Raw genomic sequence first — 21,688 nt, 5'->3', positions numbered from 1 at the left:
AATCTTAGGGCCAGTAAGTTTCCTGGAGGAGAGAGTGGACAGGTTGGGAACAGATTTAGTAGCCCTTCCCTCATGGAGATTTGGCAGTGCTCTGAGTGGCATACCACCCATTTTGGAACCTTAGTTCTTCAGTTCTTCACTCATAATTTGTCCCTGTCTCCCTGACTTGTCTTGAATCCACTAATCATTCTTCCCTACCCCTTCCTTGATCTTCCTTCTTTCCTGAAACTAACTCTGGATCTTCAGGCACTCTCCTGCCCTCCCTTGCCTAGTGCAGCACCTCCTGGCTCCCACTCCTGATGCTGCTGCCCCTTACCAGTCTGTCCAAGGCATGAGCAGCTGCATCCTGGACACTCACAAACAGCTGTTGTGGGGTCACTCTGTCCAGGACTCCTGCCCGGGCCAGTGTCTCCAGCACAGAGGCTGTATAGGGAAAGTGTCAGGCTCTGGGGCCCTTAATCCACATTGTGTCCTCTTCCCTCCCCAAGAGTCCAATCATTCTCTAGTCACCAGTCCCTCCACCCTCCATACCACTCACCATTACATTGAGCTAGAAGAAGGTGGATCCCCACATCCCTGCATCGGCTGACTAGCTGCAGAGGTGAAGCAGAAGGGTTAACTCCCAAATCAGAGAATATGAAAAGGATGATAAGTGGTTTTTACTCAACCTACTTCTTCCCTCACCTGTGCCACTTCCCTGGCCCCAGCAGCATCTGCAAAGGTGACACCACTGAAGTCTAGGATCACAACCCTGACAGGCTCAGCAACTAGGATGGGAGAAGACAGGAGTACCAAGATGCCTCCATGGGTCCTGCCCAAATGTCCCTCCTTGTCATCCTATCTTACCTGTGTCAGGTAGGCCATCTGGCTTTGGTGACTCCTATAAGTAGAGAAGAGTAGTCACCACCACCCCCAGAAAGAAGCATGAATGTACACATCTCTTGAGCACAAGGATCCACCTCAGAACATATTTGCCTCGAATCACAGAAAATTCACTTTCCTCCTTGGCCAAGTTCCTTACCTTGCCTCCTTCTCCAAGCCTCAGATGCCACTCCAAGATGCGGCGAAACTTCCCAAGAGTCCCAAAGTAGAGTGGTGTTGGATAACTCAAGATACAGAGACCTGGGACCTGAAGGAGCTAAGAGGGAGAGGGTCACAGAAACATCTAGGTCTAATCTTCTTTACCTTCTTTAGTCAAAGCCCACCTTGCGGCTCTCTTTGAGTGGCCTGTAGAGTTCTGTCCCCTCAGCCAGTCCAAGCTCCAGGCACTGCACCCTAGGGAAGAAGCTGGGATCAGGTTTCCAGCCTAATCTGGCCTGACCAGAAAGTTACCCCCGCACCTGGTATCTCCCCTCCCCTCATCTCAACTCTGCCCATCTCTTTGCCCACCTCTGTGTACGGCAGACCACCATCATCATGGAGAAGACCACACCCACGGCCAGACCCAGGTCCACATTCAGTGTCACTACAGCTAACCATGTGACCATCCACACAACCTGTAGGACGTAAATAGGGGTGAACTACCCAGAAGACTGATCCAAGGGCAGTGATTACCAAGGCAAATGAGGGGAAGGGAGGACCCAGAAGGAAGTAGGAAGTATGACAGGAGGAAGAAACAGGATTAACTCACGAATATACACCTCAGACCATGTGCTGTTTGGGAGGTTGCAAATATTCCTAGGGGTTCAAAACCCTTCCCTTGTTTCTAAGTAAAGGGTTTTAGGAGGTATGTGTAGTAGTGCAGGATGGGTTGAAGGACTTAGGACCAGGACAGTTAGCACTGGTCCGTGGTAGAGGCCAGGATACTGAGGGTGTTGGGAAGATGGGAGGGGCAATCTGGGGTAATGCTGCCATTTCTCACAAAGTCCACACGACTGATGTGCCATAGCTGTGGAAGTTCCTGCATCTGGAAGAACATCTGGCGCATGCTGGAGATGTTGATGCAAGCCAGGACAGCCTTAGGGTAGAGGAGGTGAACTGACTACCACAATATCCAGAATACACCACCACTCCTGGTATGACCATGCTTCCTCAGTCCCTTACCTTTGGCAGATAGTAGAAGAAGGGCCCCAGCCACAGCAGCACTGAAAGGACAACTATGCAGGAGAAAAGGCCTGCCAGCTACAGGGAAGGAGGGATGGAAGCAAGGAAGGCAGAGAGAAGATTGGTAGATACCCCAGTAGCATCCCTCACGCCCATGAGAGAGCTGGTCTCTCTGCCTGCTCTGCTTCATCTTCCTCAGAAGTTCCGCTCCTCCCAAACCTCCTTCCACATGGGTAGCCCTCACTCCTCAACCCCCTTCTTGATATTCAGCTACTGACATCCCTCCTTTCTCCTTATTAACTGTCCATCTTTCTCCAGACTCTTCTGAGGTAATGTAGCTCATATGTTTTGTTTCCTATTTTTATTTATCTATTAAGTTTCCTATTTTCATAGCCTACCTCCATCTTAAAAGCCACTGTTGAATCACCCTATAGGCGGGCACCAGCAGAGTAAGGGGAAAACAAAAATGTTAGGGGACGACTGATATGTGATACTTCTTTCTAAAGAAAATATCCTCATGGGGGGAAAAACAGAATTTCATCTCTTAAATTTGTAGTTTAGTATTGTTTTTATTTTAGATTACATCTGGAGCACCACAACTTTTTCAGTGTTTAAACTCTGCAAAGGTCCTTTATGGAGACTTGTTATCTTCTATCTCACCTCTCTATAATCCCATTCCCTCACTCATCCTCCCTCTGATTCCCATCCTGCTCTCTCTATATAGATGCTACTAGGATATCTACCAAACTACTACTTGTTTTTCCATTATAGTCATCCCAGCCTGAATGTCTTATCCTTTCTCCTCACCCAACGATACCCTCTTACCTGTGTATTCCCACCAGCATCCACTAGTAGGCTGGTCGTGGCCAGTGAGGCAGAGTTGGGAAAGCAAGAGAAGAGGGAGGAGATGAGGTTGGAGACACCATGGGCCAAGAGCTCCTGGAGGGATGCAGCGAGATGAAGAGAGAGACAAAGGCATGGGGGGAATAGGCCAAAGGGTTATCTTCTAAATAAGGCTGGAGTCCACAGCTGGAGTCATACCTGATTGGGGTCAATAGTATAGCTATACTTGTCTGCATACATGGAGGCCAAGGAGGTGGACACAGCAAAAGTAACCAGTGCAATGGGCATCGAATCAGCCAGAATCCTGGGCAGCTCTGCCAGGCTAGGGAGGAGGGGTTGGGGAAATCTGGAAAGGGAGGGATCCCTGGTAAGGATAGGTTGGGTGCTACAGGGAGATAGGGAAGGAAGAGCAAATAGGGTGGGGCAGGACAAGAGGAGAAACTGGTGAAAGAGGTGGGAGAAAAAAGTGCCAGTGTCTTTTCATTTTCTCTTACCCTCCAGGCAACAGCCCCACTATCTGAACGTTATATCTTGTGTCCAGGGAAGAGGTGAAGCAGAGCACGGAGGCCAAAAGCACCTGGGGAAGATACCACATTGGGGCCTAGGAGGAGATGGGGCCCATGGCAGAGGCTAAAAGGGGCTCAGCATGAAAGAGGGTCACAGTGCAGAACTAGGGAGTGTTTGGAATGGGTGCCTCACAACTCATTTAGAGTGAAGGTGTATGGGGAATAGGAAAGAGAAATGAAGTAGGCCTGGAGCTGTGGAGCAGTCGCAGGGGGGTCCTATGAAGGTAAAGGATATCAAGAAAGCAACAGTCATTTACACATGAAGCTGGACTATATCTGGGCATATGTGGGGAATCTGTGGAAACATGTAATGTCACCATGTAATCATGTGACGACATGTATTTAGTTGCAAAGAGGGCAACCTAAGTGGGGAGTGGAAAGGGAGGATACCCTGTGAATTAGTGAAGGATCTTGTAAGGAGAGGTGAGAGGAGGTGCTGAGGCAATTGAGACTGCAAGGGGGCTCTTCAGGGAGGAAGAAGGCATTCTAAAAGAGGTCTAGAGGGGACTCTATGAGAGGAATGAGTGCGGATTGGGATTCTTCATGGTCAAAGTGTTCTGGCAGGAGGCCTGGAAAAGTACAAGTGTGTGAAGGACCTCTCGCTTATGATCTCTCTGCATCCCACAAGGGGGCGGCAGCAGCCAGTTCCTACAGGATAGGCAGGGTACTTGTGGGGGCGAGGAATCCGGTCCCTAGGCCATCCTCACCATGACGACTTCCCCTGGAATCGGGGTGGGTAGCCTGTCTCGGAATCGCACGTTCAATTCCTTGATGGGCACAAGCAGTGCCAGGCTGATAGCCGATATAGTCAGTTCGGCTGGACTGCTCCGGGGCAGCGATGTGAGCACAGCCGCCAGCGTCTGTGGGCAGGGGTCGTGAACAGAGGGCCACGTGCCAGGTTTGACTGCCCCTTTCCCACTCCAACGCCCACCCACCAGACCAGACAAGGTCCTCTCTCCCCAATGCCACCAGAGCTTCTACACCTACAGCACCCCCAAGTAGCCAGAGTTCTGTAACCTCTTTCCTTCCTCCCGTTCACACACTAGCCCTTCACCCTCATCTTTTTTTCCCATTTCGGGTTTCCCGCTTCCCCCGAGACCTCTAGAAATCTCCTCCGCTGTTTTCCCACCCCCACCTTGAAGAGAGAGAAGCAGCCGATCTGACGCGGAAGAGACAACCCTAAAAGGCTTGGAAGCTGGGACACAAGCACGTGCAGCGCGGCCCCCGCTGGTCAGCGCCTTGACCACAGGCTCCGACAAAAAGGTGGACAAAACGCCGAGCTGCAGCATGAACATCCCCAACTGTTGGGGGAAAGATGTGCACTTACCTACAGGAGCAGGAGCCGACCTCCCAGGGAGCAGTGTGCCAGCTTCCCCGCTGCACCCCTGCCCAGTTGGATCTGAGCAAGAGATTTTCCCTCCTCTCTTCCCTTCTCCAATTCCCCTGGCCCTAGCGTGGCTCCATTCCCCAGGGGCTTCTTGGGCTCCTCCCTCACCATCAGCGCCCCACTCCCGAAGGCCACTGCCGCGGCCGCCCCAACCCGCTGAGCGTCCAACTGCTCCTTCTCAATTCCGCTCAGGTTCCGGGTGAGGGGTTCGGGCACCAACCGCTCCACTGCAGAGCCCGTCATGAGGCTGAGTACAGCGAAAGTTCCTGGAGCCAGGGAACAAACGCAGAGACCACCAATTGTGTTGCCTCAGGCGGGCAACAGCCCAGGCCTCCGCTGTGTGAAGCCAGGGATGCTGCTGTCTGACCTAGCTCTCCTAGAAAGCTGCTGCCTGCATTGAAGACTGTGGGGCCATGAGCTGCCAGGAAACCGTGGGGAGGGACAAAAGGAGAGTGCAGCAGCCAGCAAAAACTGCCCCTCCGCAGACTCCGGGTGAATTCTTTGCTCCTGTGAGGGACTGTGCATCTCTTCACCTTCAAGTCCTGGAGATGCTCGTGTTAACCAAATTTCACGAGGAGAAAAATGTCCAAGTAAACTCCCTTGTCTGTACCCACTGCAGCAAGCATGCCTAGGTCAGAGTTCTATGGCAAAGTGGCATGCAGAGGAAAGGGAAGGTGGAAGCGGTGAAGAGGGGAATCGAACTCGGAGCTTACAAGACAGGCCCTTCAAACCCTGTCCATTCTCACCCCAAAGAGGAGAGAAGTCATTAGCAGTCCCTAGCCACTCACCTGTGGACAGGTGTCTTCCAGTGCCCAGCAAGCTGTAGATGAGAACGGGAAAGAAAGAAGTGTACAGTCCGAACACCGGAGGTACCGAGGTCAGAAGGGCAAAGGCCATTCCTGGGGGAGAAGTAGAAGTTGAAAGGTCTGCGGGAGGAGTGGGGAGGGTTCCAGGACAGCGCCGTCCCTGGCACCAGGGATACTACAAAATGCATGAGGGAACTGAGGGGGTTAATGGGCCTCAGTGGGAGGCCCTGAGGCAAACAAGGTCACAAATCAGTGTCGCCAAGCTTCTGGGGGGCAGCCCTGTGCCTCTCTTCAGTTCCCTGAAGCGGAACCAGTCCAAAACATCTCGTCTCGCAGGATTGCGCAGATGAGGGGAGATGGGGGTAGGGATCCGATGAAATCTCACAGTCCTTCCCCAGAACTTGGTCTGAGGTCCCTCTCTCGGATCAGTAGCCTACCACCTCCCTCCCGGATTCCCAGATTCTCACGCCTCCTCCATGAAGCCCTTTAGAGCTTGGGCTCTGGACAAGCTGGTGTTGGAGCCTCTCACCCTGGGGTACATGCACGACGCCCACGGTCACTCCGGCCACAGCATCCCCGAGCAGCCAGGCCCGCCAGCGGTAGCGGGGCAGCCAGCGCAGCAGGGGCAACCGAGCCATCAGTAGGCGCCACGCCCCCGGCCGAGAACAAGCACTGGCCGGTCTCCTCCACAACCTGAGCCCTGGCCAGCGGGGCTCAGTCCGTAGCTCCTGCTCCTTCTCTGCGTCCCCAAAGAGCTGCTGGAACCGAGCTTCGGTAAGGGGCTCCCTGAGCCTGGTGCCCAGAGGGTACTTAAGGTCTGAGGCCTCTCCTGGGCCTGAGCAAGTCCTAGCACCCACTAGCCCACTCATTTTGTCCTTGGCCCCCTGTAACTCCTCACGGTCTTAAATACCCCTTCCTCTGCTAGCCCAGAGTCCCGCCTCCAAGAAGCAGGGTCCAATCCGGCCTTGGAGGACGCCATCTCTTAGGGACCTGCGGGTCAGCCTTGGGAGGGAGAGCCCTCACTTTAGGCGTTTCCTCAGACATCCTTGGCTGGATCTGACCGCTTTCCTTGCTGTGAGGGTGGCTGAGGAAAGACGTAGCCATCCGAGATAGGCCAAAAGACAAGCGAACTAAACAACCACTCTTAGACACTCCTAAGCCTTTTGATTCCCGCCCACCCCACCCCAGCCTTCACCCTGGGTTCCTTTCACCATCTGTACTTTAAGCAGAGAAAGAGGCAGACTCCTCTGGGGTCACTGGTCCTTTCCTGATGGGCTGCATTTTCACAGTTCCAGAGTAAGAATGTTCAGCACTGTTTGAGATCCCTGCCCCAGATCTAAATCCTCATGAATCACAGTCTGCCACAAGAAAGTATAAGGGGCTTTATTGGCTTCAACGGTTTCACAAATTACTGAAATGGAAACAGCTACATGTATTAGACAAAGACAATGACAGAACTACTACCCCACACCTCTGGAGGGAGTGGCTGGGTCTAATTTAAGTGAAATGGTCAACTAATAGGAAATTTTATTTCTTCAGTGTCAAAACAATGAAAAAAAAAAAACTCTGAAGCACCGTTTATTATATTTAGGTGCTATTCTCAAAGTAGACACTCAAAAATACATGCATGGTTAAACTAAGTACAATGGGGTCAACTACACACCTAATGTATCCCTGTGAACCATAAAGATATAAAAAGGTTCTAAGTTCCAGAATCCTGCTACTTGCTGCTATCCCCTCCTCCATTCACAAGAATCTTCAGCACCCCTCCCCATCACCCTCTGGTCCCCCATCCCTGACCCCAAAGCCCCAGGGGTACGGTGCAGAGAGGGCGGGTCTCACCTCTTCAATTCCTCCTATTGTTCCCCAGAAATCTTATCTGGGTCTTACGTCCTGTCTCCCCATTACAGATCCCTCCCCTCATTGTCAGCTAGAGGGACCTAGGGCCCACAGGGAGACTCCAGCATCTCCTCACCCTCCCACCCCAGCAGTCTATTGTCTGCTGAGGAAGCCCCAGTACACGTGATGGAACCCAGGGGACAAATGGACATAGTGGACACACAGATGCACAAGGACCAGAACAGGGCATGTGTATGTTTGGTTCTCTGTATATTTGGCTCTCAGACCAGGAGCTGTGCCAGAAGTTGGTAGGGTTGAATACCCCTTTGGACTCTACACTCTTGGATCTGAGTTTGAAGAAGAATCCTTGCCTGATCAGCATGGACATGCCCTATGACTTCCCAGAAAGCAAAGACGACCCAAACCAGAAAGGGGCCCAAGACACCAGGCTCTTCTTCACCTTCCCATTATACATCAGCAGAACACAGAGGCCTCAGAAGGAAAGGTACACTGGGTATTTGTGCTTTAGTATCTGGGTATTGGGGGAATGGTGGGAAGTCACAGGACATTGAATCCTCTGGTGGGTCTAGACCAGAGGGTGCCTGGGAAGGAAAGAAGAAAGGAAAATACATAAAAAAAAATCTAGGGTTTTCTAGTAGCCTGAAGTCCCAGGTCTGGTTTGTGAGATGCTGAAACTATAGGTAAGGGACAAAGATAACAATATCTTTTATCTTACACCATGTGCCCTTCTTTCACCAGACCCCTCCTAAAATAAGGGGGGCCAGCTGATCTTTTCCATAACACTTCATAGCCCCTGCAGTTTCTCCTTCCCTCTGCCAAGACAACAGCCTCAGTGATATAACAAAACCTTTATTCTCAGAAAACAGAAAAAAAAAAAAGTCAAAGCCAAAACCAATAATTTCTATCTGGCTCCTGTACCAGTCTTCCCTCTGGACCACCCATATATTCTCCTTTTGGAGGGACCATGATGCATGCATAGGGGTGGAGCTGAAAGATCCTGGGTTCCTTGATCAGAAAGAAGTCCTTTAGGGTCTAGGTACTGTCCTCCAAGTTGACATCTTTCCCAGCCTTGCCACCCTCCAGACATAATAAGAAGGAGGAACTCTGGAGTGGCACCGGAGGATTGCCCTGAAGTTCCTTGGGGAATAGGTGGCTGAATCCACACTACCCCGTGGCCTTCATCAGTTACAGCTCATCTTCATCCAACTTGGCAAGTCTGGCCTGGCAGGGAGGGGTGTTTGGAGTTGGAAGGACTGGAGAAGAGTCATGGGGTACCTGGGGGGTGTCACTGAGGGCCTAAAGAAAGATTCAAGTCAGAGGATCAGCAAAGACCAGCAATCCACCCTCACTCCTTTCTTATCGTTTAAGTCCCTGGGCAAGTCACCCCCACCCTTACCCCAGAGTTAAATCAGAGGGATAGGAAATAGAAAGGGGCACATAAAAGGTGGTGGAAAAAAGGAATGATATGGAGGGGGGTTGGGAATCCAGGTACACCAGAGGCCCTCCCCATTCTGCCCATACAGAGAATTGTGTTCCTTATACCTGTGTTTCCAGGGACAGCGGGGCTCTGGCCACTTCTCCTTTGGGCAACAACAGCAGGGAGGGGAGAGAGCCATTAATGGGTGTGTGCATGCTGACTTGAGACCGGTTTCCAGGCCGCATTCTCCCAGGGCTCCCTACCCCAGGCCCTCCCAGCCGTCCCAGGCTATTGGTTTGGCTCTCTCGTCTCTGGTACTCAATGGGTGACTGCAATGCTGGAGCAAAGAGAGGAACAGAAAAAAGGTTACAGCAGAGACAGTTCCCTTTCTTTAAGAGCTCTACTTGTGTCATCTTCCCATTTTGCTTTCCCTCCTTCCTGAGGACTGTTAGTCAATGTAAAGTGCTTGGGGCTTTACAGGATTCTGAGTTACCAAATCTTGAGCTAATATTGGAAAAGTGAGGGTGGAGAGAAACTGGGATCAGAAGGTAGGTGTTGGAGATTGGATGGTGAAGGACTGAGGGGGCCAAAGGGCTGAGGGAGTGTTTTGGAGGAGGGGGAAATGAGAGCCTCACCATTGAGAAAGTCCCTCTGGCTTTCCAGGATCTGAGCCACTTGCTTGATCCAGGCCTGACTGACTGCAGGGTCTGAAGCCTGCAGGACATAGCGCTGGATCCCACCTTCTGGCCCTCTGGAGGTCAGCGCAAAGCGGCAAGGGTCACCTTGGAGGTTCCCCTCCAGTCCTAGGCAGCTCACCTGAATTGGAAAATAAGAGAGAGTTCCCAGGTTCTTCAGACCCCTCCAACAAATCCAAGAGCCAGACAGTGTCTCAAGAGACCTCACCCCATTCCAGTTGTCTTCAACCCACCTTAATGCTGCTCTTGTACACATATCCAGGTTGTGTGCCACCTCGAGCTCCTCCACCCAGAGCCTCACTGAAGATGATGATTTGCTCAAAGAGGAAGACACGCCTCTCTCGACCCCGGGACGAGAGTAGCCCCAGAGCCTCAGGTTCTGTAACCCAAAATGTGTCCTGGCCCAAGAGCTTCCCTTGAGCAGTCAGTTTGCCCTGGAACCAAAGAATATGATCTTTAAGAAAGCTCAATAGGAGGAAAAAGGCAACTTTCTGCTCCTCCCTCCCTTCCTTCCCCAGTACTCCCAACCAATTGTGGTATCAGACCCAAAGAAGATAATTCTCCATAAGGACCTTCAGAGTGCCAAGACCAAATGTGAAATCACTGGCCTGCTAGTCTCCTGCCCCATCTCCATACCTCAAATCCCCGAAGTCTCCCCAGGGTCATCATATCATTGCAGCGCTTGGGCACAAAGCACATGACCTCTACCGCTTGCTGGGATGCAGGTGAGAAACAAGCATTGTTGGGCAAAGAGAGGCATTGTTGGAAAAAAGTTTCCTCAACCAGCTGCTTCTTCACACATCTCCACACCAACTGGCCTCTCCCTAAAACCAGACAGCTCCAAACCACCCACCAGGCTGGGGGATCTCCCAAACATGGTATGTCCTTGAGGATCTGGAGGTTCTTACCTCCAGCTCTTCAGTATCCATCCCAGCTCTACTGTAATACTTGAGAAAATCCTAAGATATAAAGAAGAAATCTCAGGGTGGTCTTGAGGACACTGTCAAATGCTCTCACAGCCTCTCCTGAGGACACAGAGGAGGACCTCCAAGAAGTATGGGGAGCCTTAAGAACCCTGGGGAGACAGAGAAAACTGCTGCCCCAGTCAGCTGAATCCCAAGGGAGAAGGTGATCCTGACCTTGAGCAGCAGTTGGTATTTCATGATCCGCTGCACAGGTTTGATGAGGAGGTCATTGAGCTGCAGGCGGTGCCCCAGCTGCTGCCTTAGCTCCTGGGGACAGGGACAGAGTAGTTATGCACCTGGAAAATCTGGTCATGCTGATTCTGTCTTCCGCCCCCAAGGCACCTCAGCCACTGACCTCAAAGTAGCTGTCCCCAAACTCTGACACCACATGCTCTGACTTGGGCTTATTCTGACAATACACCACATACATATGCAGCCGACGCTCCTAACAGGAACAACACAGAAGAGAAAATAGGGTTAACATGGAGAGAAGTGCACTTCTCCAGATCACCCCAACCCATTCCCCAGCCCCTCCCCTCTGAAGCCCCACCCTCTGGAGCCTCACATGTTTTATGAATAGTTGAGCCAGCCATTCAGGATCCTTCAAACACCGTTGTAGCTCCTGCAAAAAATAGCTGGAAGGGTTGGTAGAAAAAGGCAAGTCAAGTACTTTTTAGACTACTTACCTCTCTAACACATCCCCGGTTTTAAGCTATGTGCCCTAGTTGTGCTCCCTACAACTCCAGTCTTTGGTATGATGGGAGGTTGGATACAGAGACTACAGATGAATTGTCCCTTCCCAGGACCTGGCTCTCAGGGCTCTACCACTCACTCTCGGTGCCACTCATAGATTTGCTGGATGTTCCCAAACACAATCCTGTCACGACCTCGAAGATTCTCCGGGACCCCCTGAGCAGCCATGGTGGCCATGTAACCCTGTGGGAAGGTTGGGGTAGAAGCATGAGAATGTAGCTCCAGTCCTGGTGGTTTCCCCAAGCCCAGGAAGTCCAGAAGTAGGGAGGACTGGGAGGGTGAGAGAGCAGAGCACCAAGGCATCTCCCAGGCAGAGGGAACTGGGCAGGTGGGCTGGGGCTGGAAAGGGATAAGGAAACTACCTCCACAATCTGCCCCAAGTCGTCCACGTACACTTTCTCTGTTTCTACCAGTTCACTCAGGACGTACCTAGGAGGGAAGCAGGAGGGTGCCTCACTTCAGAGTCTGGGCCATCCTTGGTTTAGCCAGTTCACTCTTGGACTAGAAGCCCTTCCATCACCACAGTCAACCTCAGAGGCATTCCATTCACAGTCTTGTGGAAGTTCTGCAACTGAGGTGGGGGTAGGGACACTTACATACTCCTTTCCAGAGCCTTCTTCTTCTGTTCCTCTTCACTCTCAGGGGCTTGGGACAAAGCCTCCTCTTCAAGTGGCTGGAAGGAAAGAACATCCTAGGGTAAGAAAATGAATGCCTCTTGGGTGATGGGAGCCTCCCCATACCCATTTCTTCATACCTGTATCTTATCTCCAGGGCCCTCCAACAATGTGGTCAACAAGGTCAGTTCTGGCAGCTCCTTTCCTGTGGCTAGAGCTGGCTCCAGCATCCAGTTCTGAGGCCAGAGTTCAAGTGTCAGAAGACAGGGACAATAGCTGGGTCTCCTAATGACCAATGACCCCAACCTGCCCACTCTCCCAGTGTCATGCAAGGATGTCTTACATGCTTCTTGGCACTCCCTGCTCACCTCATATGGTCCTGCTTGACCATCATCTGCCTCAGTTTCCACACTGAGACAATGTTTGGAATTATCCAACATCTTCTCCGGCTACCAGCTGGCCCCGGAGGCCTGGGGGAACAGGGCCCAGAGCTGGGGCCAGAGGGGACAGCCAGACCAGAGGCAGCAGAAGCTGATACACTCCCCTCACTGCCAGCAATGGAATAGGATTCTAAGGGGGGGGGGGGGAAGAAAGGAGGCAATAGATACTGTTCCAGCTCCAGACTCAGGGTCTCCAGGGAACTCCCAGGGTCTCCTCTCCATGACAGTCAGCCCCCTCTCCCAGGGTTCAATCTCTTGTCATCTTCATTTGAGTTGGCTAAGATAGAAATTTCACCAGGGTACCCTGGGGAGGAAGGACAATAAACATCTGGCTCTCTAGGCCTGGACCCCATTACATGTGGAGGTTCCCCATATCCTCAGTATAGCACAGATATGGGGGTGGGGGCAGCCATCTGGGCAGATACTGGAAGCTGGGGGTAGCCATCTGCTCTCCTACAACCCTCCCCCTTCCTATGGGTACAAACTATTCTCTGGGAGAGGGGTGGGAGAAAAAGAGCTAAGAGTCCACCTGTCACCCCCAGATCCCTTCCTCCTCCAGTTGCAGTAATCACTATAAGAAGAAAAGACCTCTGCAACCCACCTCCCAACACGTGTACCCGCCCAAATGAGGGGGCCAGTGAGGAGAGCTCATCAGGGTTATCTTTGATCAGCTATTGAGAAGAGTTGTGATTTGAGTTTTTATAAAGCCCCTTGTAGGATCCCCTCATTCCTCAGTCCTCCATTCCCTGCCCCTCTTCAGAAGTAGAATCCCAGCAAAATGATTTGAGTGAAGATACACCATTTTAAGTCCGAGGGGATTGTGGGTGGGTTTTTCTCATACATAATTGACTATAAGAAAGAGATAGGAGTTTCCTGTCCCTTCCCCAATTTTCCTAACTTGAACTAATACAAATCTGAAGGCCGAAGAGACCTTACAGATCATCTATTAAGTCACTTTCCTGGAAAACACACCTAAGCCGCTAGGGCCAGGACAACCAGATGCCCAGAACCTCAGCCCGCACCCCCCTCAATACTGGACCCCTGTGACCTCGCACTCACCACGTCCCCCCGGGGCGAAGCAGCAGCCGCATTTTGCCAGCACTTTTCGAATCACACGGGGACAGGCACAGCGACCCGCCTTGTGCCCACCCCGCATGGCGCCCGGGCCCCCCCGCGTCCCCCACCCGGGCCGGCCATGCAGGGGGAATCACGGGGGGCGGGGCGGGGACGGCGCAAGGCGCACACCCCCCCTCCCTCCTACCGGGGTCCAGGCTGGGGGAGGGGGACAGGGAGAGCACAGGAAGCGGGTGTCCAGGAGTAGACCGAAGTCTGGTCTGGAGGAGGCTGGGGTTCTAGAGAGAGGGTGGCGCGGGGCCTGGCCGCGGAGCTAGGCGGGGAGGGTTTCCGGAACCCTGTAGGTGCGGGGCCCAGGGTCCAGATGTCCAGCCAGAGGGAGGGATGGTGGGGGAGGCTGAGCCGGGATTCGGCAGCCGTTCCAGCTCGATCTCCGGCCTCTGATTGTGGATGGCTCTAGGCCCGGGCGGGGAGGAGGCGGGGGCCGATTCCCCGAGCCTCGGGCGCTGCGCGGGTCCGGGTCAAGCGGCGAGCGCAAAACAGGCCAGGCTGCGGTGCAGCTGGGGGGAGGGGCTTCTGCGGCCCTGCTCCGCCTCTCTGGCGCGTTACCCCCTCCAGCCCCCTCCAGGTTCCCGCCCCAATCCCTCCGCCCCCAGGCACCACCACTTTTCCACTCCACATCCCCAGCGGCTCCGCCCCTCCTCCTCCGTCTGGGTTCCCCCGCACGGGTTTCCCCTCCCTCTGGCTTCTCGGCTCCGACTGCACAGAGTGGCGGCGGGGTCTGCCCGGGTTGCCCCTCGGTCTCTGCAGTGGAGAAGGACTCGGGTGATGGGTCCTTGTACAGGGTGAAGATGTCTTTGGGTTGGGGCTCTCCCCGGCCTCGCGGGGAGTAGGCCAGTCCCCGCCCGGTAGGGGGTACGTGTATGGGGAGCTCTTTGTAGGGAACTACCCAGGTGCCGCCCTCTTGCAGGACCCTTCTTTCCTGCAGGCCCAGGGACTCCAGCTAAGACTAATCACCAATTAAGGCGAAGTCCTGGAGCCTGGGCTGGCAAGGAGCCAAGGGTGGGGCGCGGGGGCACTCCGCCTGCGGGGGCTTGGGACTGGCCGAGGTGGGGGACACACATCAAACTACAGGGCGAAGAGATGCGAGGAGGTCTCTGAGATTAAATGGGTCTCATGCAAATTAGATGCAAACCTTTATGCTAATAAGAGCAGAATATTTTTGAAATCGCCTCTTGGCGCAGGATGGCAAACTGTGCCCCACCCCATCCCAGTTTCTTACCGGGCTGCGGAGCCCAGACGAGGACCTCACGTTCGCGCTCCCCTCTCTGATCACCCCCGGTACAGTCACTCTCTGGCTCGGTACACCCCGGCCCTAGGAAGCTTCTCTTCGGGGGCTGTGGGGACAGAATGACTGTAAGGAACCCTCCATTCTGGGTAGCCTTGATCTCTCCTTCCTCTTCTCTCTCCTGTCAAAATCCACTTTGTTATGAAAGGGTCTCCGAGAACGTGGCTGTGTCCCTCGTAATTAAACTCATGGATCCTTGAGTCTGTTCCGAAGAACTCTTTTGCGGGTAAACTGAGTTGTGGGGTGCAGCCCTTCTTAAGGCCCCTAAAGACCCCCGACCCCGCAACGGTCCCCCCTTCTTACCCCCTCCTGCCCGGGTACGGCGCATGCGCGTAGCATGCCCCCCATGACCCCCAGTATCCGGTCAGTGCGGCCAGGGGTGGGGCGGTCCGGGGGCTTCATGCTGGACCCCTACTCTGCTTCAAGTTTCAGGGCCTAGGGGGCACGGAAGCTGGGGGGGGCTCTGAAGCCTGCGTGCGTCCGGGGAGTTCCAGCTGCGGAATCCGCCCCCTGCCCGACTCCGCCCCACTCCCACCCCAGCCAAACTTCGCAAAAGGGGGTAGGGTTGTTCCTTTCTCTACAACCATAGTTCAACAAAACAAACCCCTCTTAATCCCGTCTTCAACATCGATGCGTGGCCCAGGACTTCTTAGTGTTATTAGAGCCCACTAGTTACATCATGTAACGCAGAGTCCTCAAGAGGCTGTGAAGGCACGAAGGGATTTCCTCACCATCCCCTTCCCCTTCTCAGCAGGAGGTCCCGCTCCTCATCCACCCCCACCCTCTCCATGGAAGAGAATGGGTGTGGCATAGAGTTGCATATTTTACTTTATTTTTATTAAATTAAAAGCTACAGTCTGGCGGCGATTCCAGAACAGGGTAAGGAGGCTCCTTATAGGGGGTAGAGAAGAGCGAGAGAAAGACAGACTGACAGAGACACAGGAGTGAAAGGATAAGGTTAAAGTAGGAGAACTGTATCTTATGAACACACAGCTGGCTCCATGGGAATGGGGGACTCACATTAGCCCAAAGTGGAGCAGTATGTGGGGGCGGGGGTTCAAGTGACGCACCCAGGTCCTTTCTCAGCTTGGTCACTGGAGCACAGCACATACCAGAAGCCAAGGGCAATGGAGGGGCAGAGGAACTAGGAATATGTACATGGGGAGCAGAAAGCAGAGCCTTGGAGACCAGCCTCAGACATAAGGGAGTGGCTCACGGGGCACTGAAGCACTTGGCCAGTGGGGGACAAGAGAGGGGATTGCCCCTTTCCCCTCTGAACTCCCTCCCCAGTCAGTCAGGTCCCCTACATGTGTGGAGTGGGGGCAAGGGGAGGGAGGAGAACAGAGGCTTCCGCTGGGTCCTAGAAGAGGAGGATGGCAGGGTCTTGGCATAGGGGCTGTCCTTCAGTCATCTGTGATACCCTTGGCTCTCAGTTCCTCTTGCACCCGGGTCAGGTAGGTGGGATCCGGGTACCCAAACCTGGGAGCAAAGAGAAATGAGGGTCAGGGGTCGTTTGGTTTGTTCATTTTATCCACATGCCCACACTCATTCTAGGCCACTCAGTGGAGGCCCCATTCAGACTCCTCCCTGCCTCCCCTGAGGGATCTCCAAAACCAAGCCCAATTCTGCATATTTTGGTAGATTAAACTGGGTACATCAGGACCAGATTGAAACTAGGAGAGACTGGGATGAAAGAGATGGTTGAAGAGTTTGGTGTGGTCCTCTCCAGTTAGGAGGCTTCCAGAGGGAGGGGTTTGATATTGTTCCCTCAGTGGAAATACAAGGGGAGAATCCAGGAGGAGGGAAATGAAGAGGAGTCGCACAGCTGGGGTCCCCCTGTGCAGCTGGTCTTGTGGTGGATGTCGTTCCAGGTGATGACATTTGGTCTCCCTGTGGTCATGGACGTGCCAATAGTGAAGGTGAGACGCTGGTCAAAAGCCTTGCGGAACAGGGTCAGCACCTTGTTGCCCTCAGGGCAATCCGGGAGGTAGGCCACCCGTGTGGTGCCAGGATACCGAACTCCTGGGTTTGGGTGTTCAGCCTTGTAGGAAGAACAGAGTGGAGAGTGAGCAGCTGAACTCCCTAAGGCCTAGATGCTAATGGGGGTGGGGGTGGGGTGGGGGGTGGGTTCCTGGTCAGCCTTCTGTCTATGCACCCTCAGCTGGTGCTGACAGGCAACAGCAGGCTGACAGCCTTCCATAGAAGGAGTGACTCTCAGGTCTGGGCAGCAAAAGCCTGTTTCTGGACATAATCCTTATTGTTAAGAGGTTCTTTTGGCTGTCACAATCCCTCAAGCCTAAATTCAGCAACAAATGGATTCTCAGAAGTAAAAAAAGGTAGCTGGTCCTTAGGACTCTCCAGATAACTCAGCATAAAGGTGAAGACAGAAAAATTTATCTTTCTGCCTTCCCTCTTTCACCTAAAAACACCCCTTATATTTCTGCCACTGTCTAACTTGCTCCATTTCTCTATTTCTCTTCTCAGAGCTTCCTCATCCCTCTGTGAACCAGAATTGGACGTTACTCTTCTGTCCAGCAGAAAAATACTTGGAGGCTTTAGACCACTACAGTTTTTACCTTTCACTCTCATCAAGCTTTTAGTATCTCATAAGTCTGGAACAAAGAATATTCCCAGTTGTGAGGATAGTCAGATCCCTTCCTGTTGTGCCTGCCTACACTGGCATTACCATCTCCACAGATCTTACCACTGTCAAGAATATTTATCAACAGTCATGTTCATTAGGGAACAAGTATGCAATTCCTTTCTCTCATACCATTTTGGGTTTTTTTTTTTTTTTTTTTTTTTTTTTTTCTTTTTTTGCAGTTTTGGTTTTTTTATTGAACCCAGGGCCACTGAAGGTTGGGCAGGCACTCTACACTGAGCTATACCCTCTGCTCTCACACCTGATTTTTATGTGTGCCTTGGGGTCATGAAGAAAGATAAAGCTGGGCTTCCAGGGGATTGAGTAGGAAGGCATATTGGGAGACAGCAGAACTACATCACTTCTAACAAACACACTCATTCTTACCTAGTTTTTCCTAGGTCAGAGACAAAGCTTAGGGAAACCAGTGGGTAAGGGCAGGTTGTGGTTTTCTTACCCCCTGGACACCGGGCGGGAAGACGTACTGGATGACAATGGTGCCATACTTCTCATAGCTGGGCAGTAGGAGGGTGGCATCCTTGGAAACCAGCATCCTCCCATTCTGGGGCTGGTTGCCCACCAGCTGCCCATAGAAGCGGCCGCACATGGGGCAGGCCTTTTTCACCTGCAGTGCCCGGGTGATGCAGCCCTCGCAGAATGAGTGCCGGCACTTCTCCAACGTCTTGGCATTCTGGATCTCCCCCAGACAGATGGGGCAGGTGCTCTCCTGCTCTTCTGCCTCCTCCCGAAGACGGGGAGGAAGAGGAGGGGGCAGGGGAGGAGGAGGAGGGGGAAGCCCCCGTGCCCCTGGGGGCAGGAGTGGGGCTGCTCGAAGAGGGGGTGGGCCTGGGCGGTGCAGCTCAGGATGCTCCCCACCACCCCCCAAAGCCAGGCAGCCCATAAGCTCCCCCTGCCTTTGAGCTTTCTTCAGCTCTTTCTCTGCCTCTTTTAGAAGCCCTTTAAGAGCCTTCCGGGCCAGGTAGAGCCCATTAGGAGGGGCTGGGGGAGGGCCCTGTGGGGAAAGCTGGAGAACATAGATGTCAGAAGTCTCGCCATCTATGAGGATGGACACTCGGTGCTCTTCCCGAAGCCGGGCCAGCCGGGCTGGGGTCTCTTTGCTCAGGAAGTCCCACACAGGCTTGGAGACAGTCACTTTGTTCTTGCAGGTGCCTCCACAGGCTGCCATTCTGGACAGGACGAACGACACTGCCCCCAGGGTGAAAGGGACTCAGGGTGGGGGGGTCCCCATTTGACACATATAAGTGCCTCCTACTTCAGGTTCCTTCCAATCCACACATTACCTCTAATGTCTCAAAGTCCAACCCCCAAACCCTCCCCCAAATTTATTTTCTATCTCCCATGTTCTGGTACCCCCTGAAGATCAAGAAAGCTTCCATACTTTATTATTACTTAAGCCAAGCATCAGTCTTGGTTCTTCTTTCATTTTTCCCATAATCTAGAAACAACCAGTCCAGCCCCACCCTCTAGGTAAAAAATGGGAGGGAGACTTTTGACTGTTTTTTGCTCACTTTGATCCTGAAGAGCTTAAAATTGGCATGCAGGCTCGCTCACTCTTCCCCTGCTCCCTACTTGTAGGTTGTATGACCTGTGGGATGGTAAAGAAAAGGAGGGAAAGTGAGAAATCCATTCCCCAACCCCCATAGGCCCCAATCCAGCAGCTCATGTGACAGACAGGAAACTGGGTGTAGGTTAGTGGGAATAGGATTACTTGGAACATTTGAGGAAACCAGTGTAAGGGTTGAGGTTCTCTTGGAGGTGGGGGCAGGTACCTGAAAAGCCCATGGAAGATGATGGCAGCAGAAATCCCTCTGTTTCTACACTCAGCTGACCAGGGCTGGAGTGAGGGGGAAGGTAAAGGGCTATGATGGCAAATGTGATCATTTCCATCAGCCAGCACAAAAACAAAACTCCTTGCCCATTTCCTCTCTTCTTCCCTGCAGTATTCTGTGCCCTGCCTCTCTCTCCCCAAGATGCTAAAGGAACTTCAACAAACTAACCTCCCCCCAACACCCAGCTCTGAAGGGAGGGTGGGGGGAGACTCAAGCACAGATAAGAGAAGTCAAAAAAGAAAAAGCCCATACAGATGGAGGCCATTCTTGCCACCTTTGTCAAATCACATGAACAGGAATATTATTCTTCCCAACTCCTTGACCTGTTCCACATTCACAAAAAATTCATGCCCTGTTGTTGAAGGGGAGCCTTGAGAGCTAACTCAGTCCCTTCTGCTGAAGTCTGTTAGGATGCCAACAAAGTGGTAACAGCCCCTGCAATAACAAAGTTCTTACTGTCACCTTTTAAACCCAGTGCAGGCAACCCTGCCTGTCAGTTTCCTACCTGCACTTTGGAGGGGTGGGGCTCAGTTGGAGGGGCATGATGTTTCCCCTGAGTCCACGTAAGTTCAACTACAGGAGTGTCCCCACAACACCTCTGAGTGCAGCTCAATTAGAAAGCGGTGCCATTAGTGTGACCTCAATTTCCTGACTGATCCAAAAAGAAGCCACCGTCTATTTGTGCCTCCATGATAGTCCCCTCAAGGCCATATGCCCCTCAAGATTCAGAAAGTGAAAATGGAACCCTAGAGTCTCAGCCCATACTGTTTGTGCACAGTAGGACGCCCCCTCCCCATCAGAGGGGACCCAGAATGTAGGTGTCCTAGCTCCAAGTCCTGCTGGCACAGTAGAGGGAGGCGGGGCCACGTTTAGGCTGGGTCCGTGATTCCTCTGGGGCAACCCAGGCCGGACACCAGGCCAGTCCCTTCCTACAGACAGCTGCCAGTGGCAGGGACAGCCGGGAAGGGCAAGGATCCCCAGGGGCATCCACTGAGGCAGCTCCCCCCTCCCCCCAAGACCTCCTCCAAGACCCGACCCGGAACCAACTCCCCGCACCCCACTCGCGGAAGCCCCCGGAGCCCCACCGCTGGGTGGGGGTGCACGGCGGACCGCCTGCGGCCCTCGGAACCCCCAAATGGAGGCCAAGGCTGGAGACTGCTAGAAAGATGATCAGTCCGGCCCCAAGGAGGGCCCGGGCGCTGCATGGAGGGGAGGAGGGCGGAGGCGGGGGTGCAGGGGGAGCGGGGGGCTTGCGAGAGGTGTGAGCAGGGTCCGGGGGACACGCGGTGGGTGTGGGGGGCGCCGGGCTCACCTACCTCTCGTCAGCGCCGCCATTGCCGGTCACATGACTGAGGCTGTTGCTGGGATGACGGTCCGGGCCTTAGCAACAAGGGGGGGGGGGGAGACCCCGAGAAGGTGGAAGGGGGTGCAGGGGGTGCAGACTTTAGGAACTGGAGGAAGGACAGCACCCCCTTTCCTCTCGCAGGTGATAACCATTTCCTTTGACTCCTTCTACTCGGGGGCTCCTGCCCTTCCGCCCCAAAACAAAAATGGAGGCGCAGTCCCAGTCTTTGGAGGGAGAGGGTGGTGTCATGGAACCGAGGGTAGGAGGTTAAATCCCTTAGAGACGCCACCCTTCTCGCTTGCCTCTCCTGGAGAAGCCCGCTGCCTTTTCTTTCCCAGCCAGTTTCGTGACAGCTTTTGGGAATTGGTGGTGGATGGGCGGGTGGGCAGTGTCGGTGATTTGAAAGGATGGGCAATTTTTTTTGAAACCCTTTTGCTAGACGGGCCTTTGAAGAACAATGTAAGACGGGAAGCCTTCGTGGAAAAAAAAAAAAAAAAAAAAAAAAGCATTGGTACTACAAAACAAATAAACCCCATTACTAAACTTCAATCGCGCCCTCATCTCTTGCCTCTTTCTAGATTGCAACCTTTTATGACCCGCCCTCCACAACCTGCTCTCTTCAGATAGACCTTGCGTGCCTTTCTTTCTTTCCACAAATAGGGCCACTGAGGCTGGAGCAGAATGGGAAGTGAACAGACCTTTTTTTTTTTAAACGGCTTGGGTTGGTGGTGTCAAGTGTATGGCTCAAATAGAGTTAAAAATTCTCAAAGGAAAAAAAGCTCTGCTCTGCTTCCCACATCAGAGCAGTCTCCGCCCCTAGTCCAACTCACTTCCCTGGGGCCACATCAAGCCAGGTTTTTCCACCAACCCAAAGACCTCAACCAAGACTTACTGACTCCCAGACTAGCAACAACCTCTAGTTATCCACCCTTTTTTTCACTCCCCCCTCTGGTCTGGAGGGCTGTCACTCCCGTCATTTTCCCAGGACCCTGCTGTCCTCTAAAGAGAACAGCTTTCCCAGGAAGCCTGGGAGAACACCAA

At 53.1% G+C, this 21,688-nt stretch overlaps 3 protein-coding genes and 1 long non-coding RNA gene across 5 annotated transcripts; 1 reads left to right on the top strand and 3 right to left on the bottom strand.

Annotated features, from left to right (window-relative positions):
* Window positions 1-26: 26 nt before the first annotated feature.
* Window positions 27-6,690, bottom strand: LOC306660723 (solute carrier family 26 member 10-like). The gene is given in 18 exon segments (XM_079139138.1): window positions 27-423; window positions 539-593; window positions 685-767; window positions 847-880; window positions 1,022-1,138; window positions 1,206-1,275; window positions 1,390-1,496; window positions 1,862-1,957; window positions 2,044-2,121; window positions 2,869-2,982; window positions 3,085-3,232; window positions 3,381-3,463; window positions 4,160-4,312; window positions 4,588-4,677; window positions 4,679-4,753; window positions 4,948-5,105; window positions 5,628-5,738; window positions 6,175-6,690. Coding segments are annotated over 18 exon segments (2,067 nt in total). The 5' UTR covers window positions 6,515-6,690; the 3' UTR covers window positions 27-268.
* A 156-nt stretch (window positions 6,691-6,846) lies between these two features.
* Window positions 6,847-10,047, top strand: LOC306662620. The gene is made up of 2 exons (XR_013764164.1): window positions 6,847-7,989; window positions 9,880-10,047. It is a non-coding gene; the product is annotated as an uncharacterized lncRNA (long non-coding RNA).
* ARHGEF25 (Rho guanine nucleotide exchange factor 25) lies at window positions 8,339-15,288 on the bottom strand. The gene is given in 17 exon segments (XM_079142499.1): window positions 8,339-8,801; window positions 9,048-9,259; window positions 9,558-9,738; window positions 9,851-10,051; window positions 10,254-10,331; window positions 10,526-10,576; window positions 10,757-10,849; window positions 10,938-11,027; window positions 11,148-11,217; window positions 11,415-11,518; window positions 11,698-11,764; window positions 11,932-12,008; window positions 12,090-12,185; window positions 12,318-12,388; window positions 12,391-12,519; window positions 14,746-14,860; window positions 15,115-15,288. Coding segments are annotated over 17 exon segments (1,845 nt in total). The 5' UTR covers window positions 15,214-15,288; the 3' UTR covers window positions 8,339-8,690.
* A 333-nt stretch (window positions 15,289-15,621) lies between these two features.
* On the bottom strand, window positions 15,622-21,039 carry DTX3 (deltex E3 ubiquitin ligase 3). 2 transcript variants are annotated; one of them, XM_079142500.1, is made up of 6 exons: window positions 20,619-21,039; window positions 19,243-19,307; window positions 18,982-19,058; window positions 17,910-18,639; window positions 16,635-16,852; window positions 15,622-16,290 (listed from the first exon to the last, which is right to left on the bottom strand). In XM_079142500.1, the coding sequence occupies exons 3-6, from the start codon at window positions 19,008-19,010 to the stop codon at window positions 16,215-16,217; spliced, it is 1,053 nt and encodes a 350-aa protein (XP_078998626.1). In that variant the 5' UTR covers window positions 19,011-19,058; window positions 19,243-19,307; window positions 20,619-21,039; the 3' UTR covers window positions 15,622-16,214. The 2 variants fall into 2 exon arrangements, with proteins under 2 accessions (XP_078998626.1, XP_078998627.1); XM_079142501.1 differs by having other exon boundaries at window positions 17,910-18,658; window positions 20,619-21,034.
* Window positions 21,040-21,688: the final 649 nt, after the last annotated feature.

The sequence above is a fragment of the Sciurus vulgaris genome (genome assembly GCF_902686455.1).
Source record: "Sciurus vulgaris genome assembly, chromosome: 5".
NCBI classification, from domain to species: Eukaryota; Metazoa; Chordata; class Mammalia; order Rodentia; family Sciuridae; genus Sciurus; species Sciurus vulgaris.
Note: the sequence above shows the minus strand (reverse complement) of the source record. Positions and strands in the feature narration are given on the sequence as shown.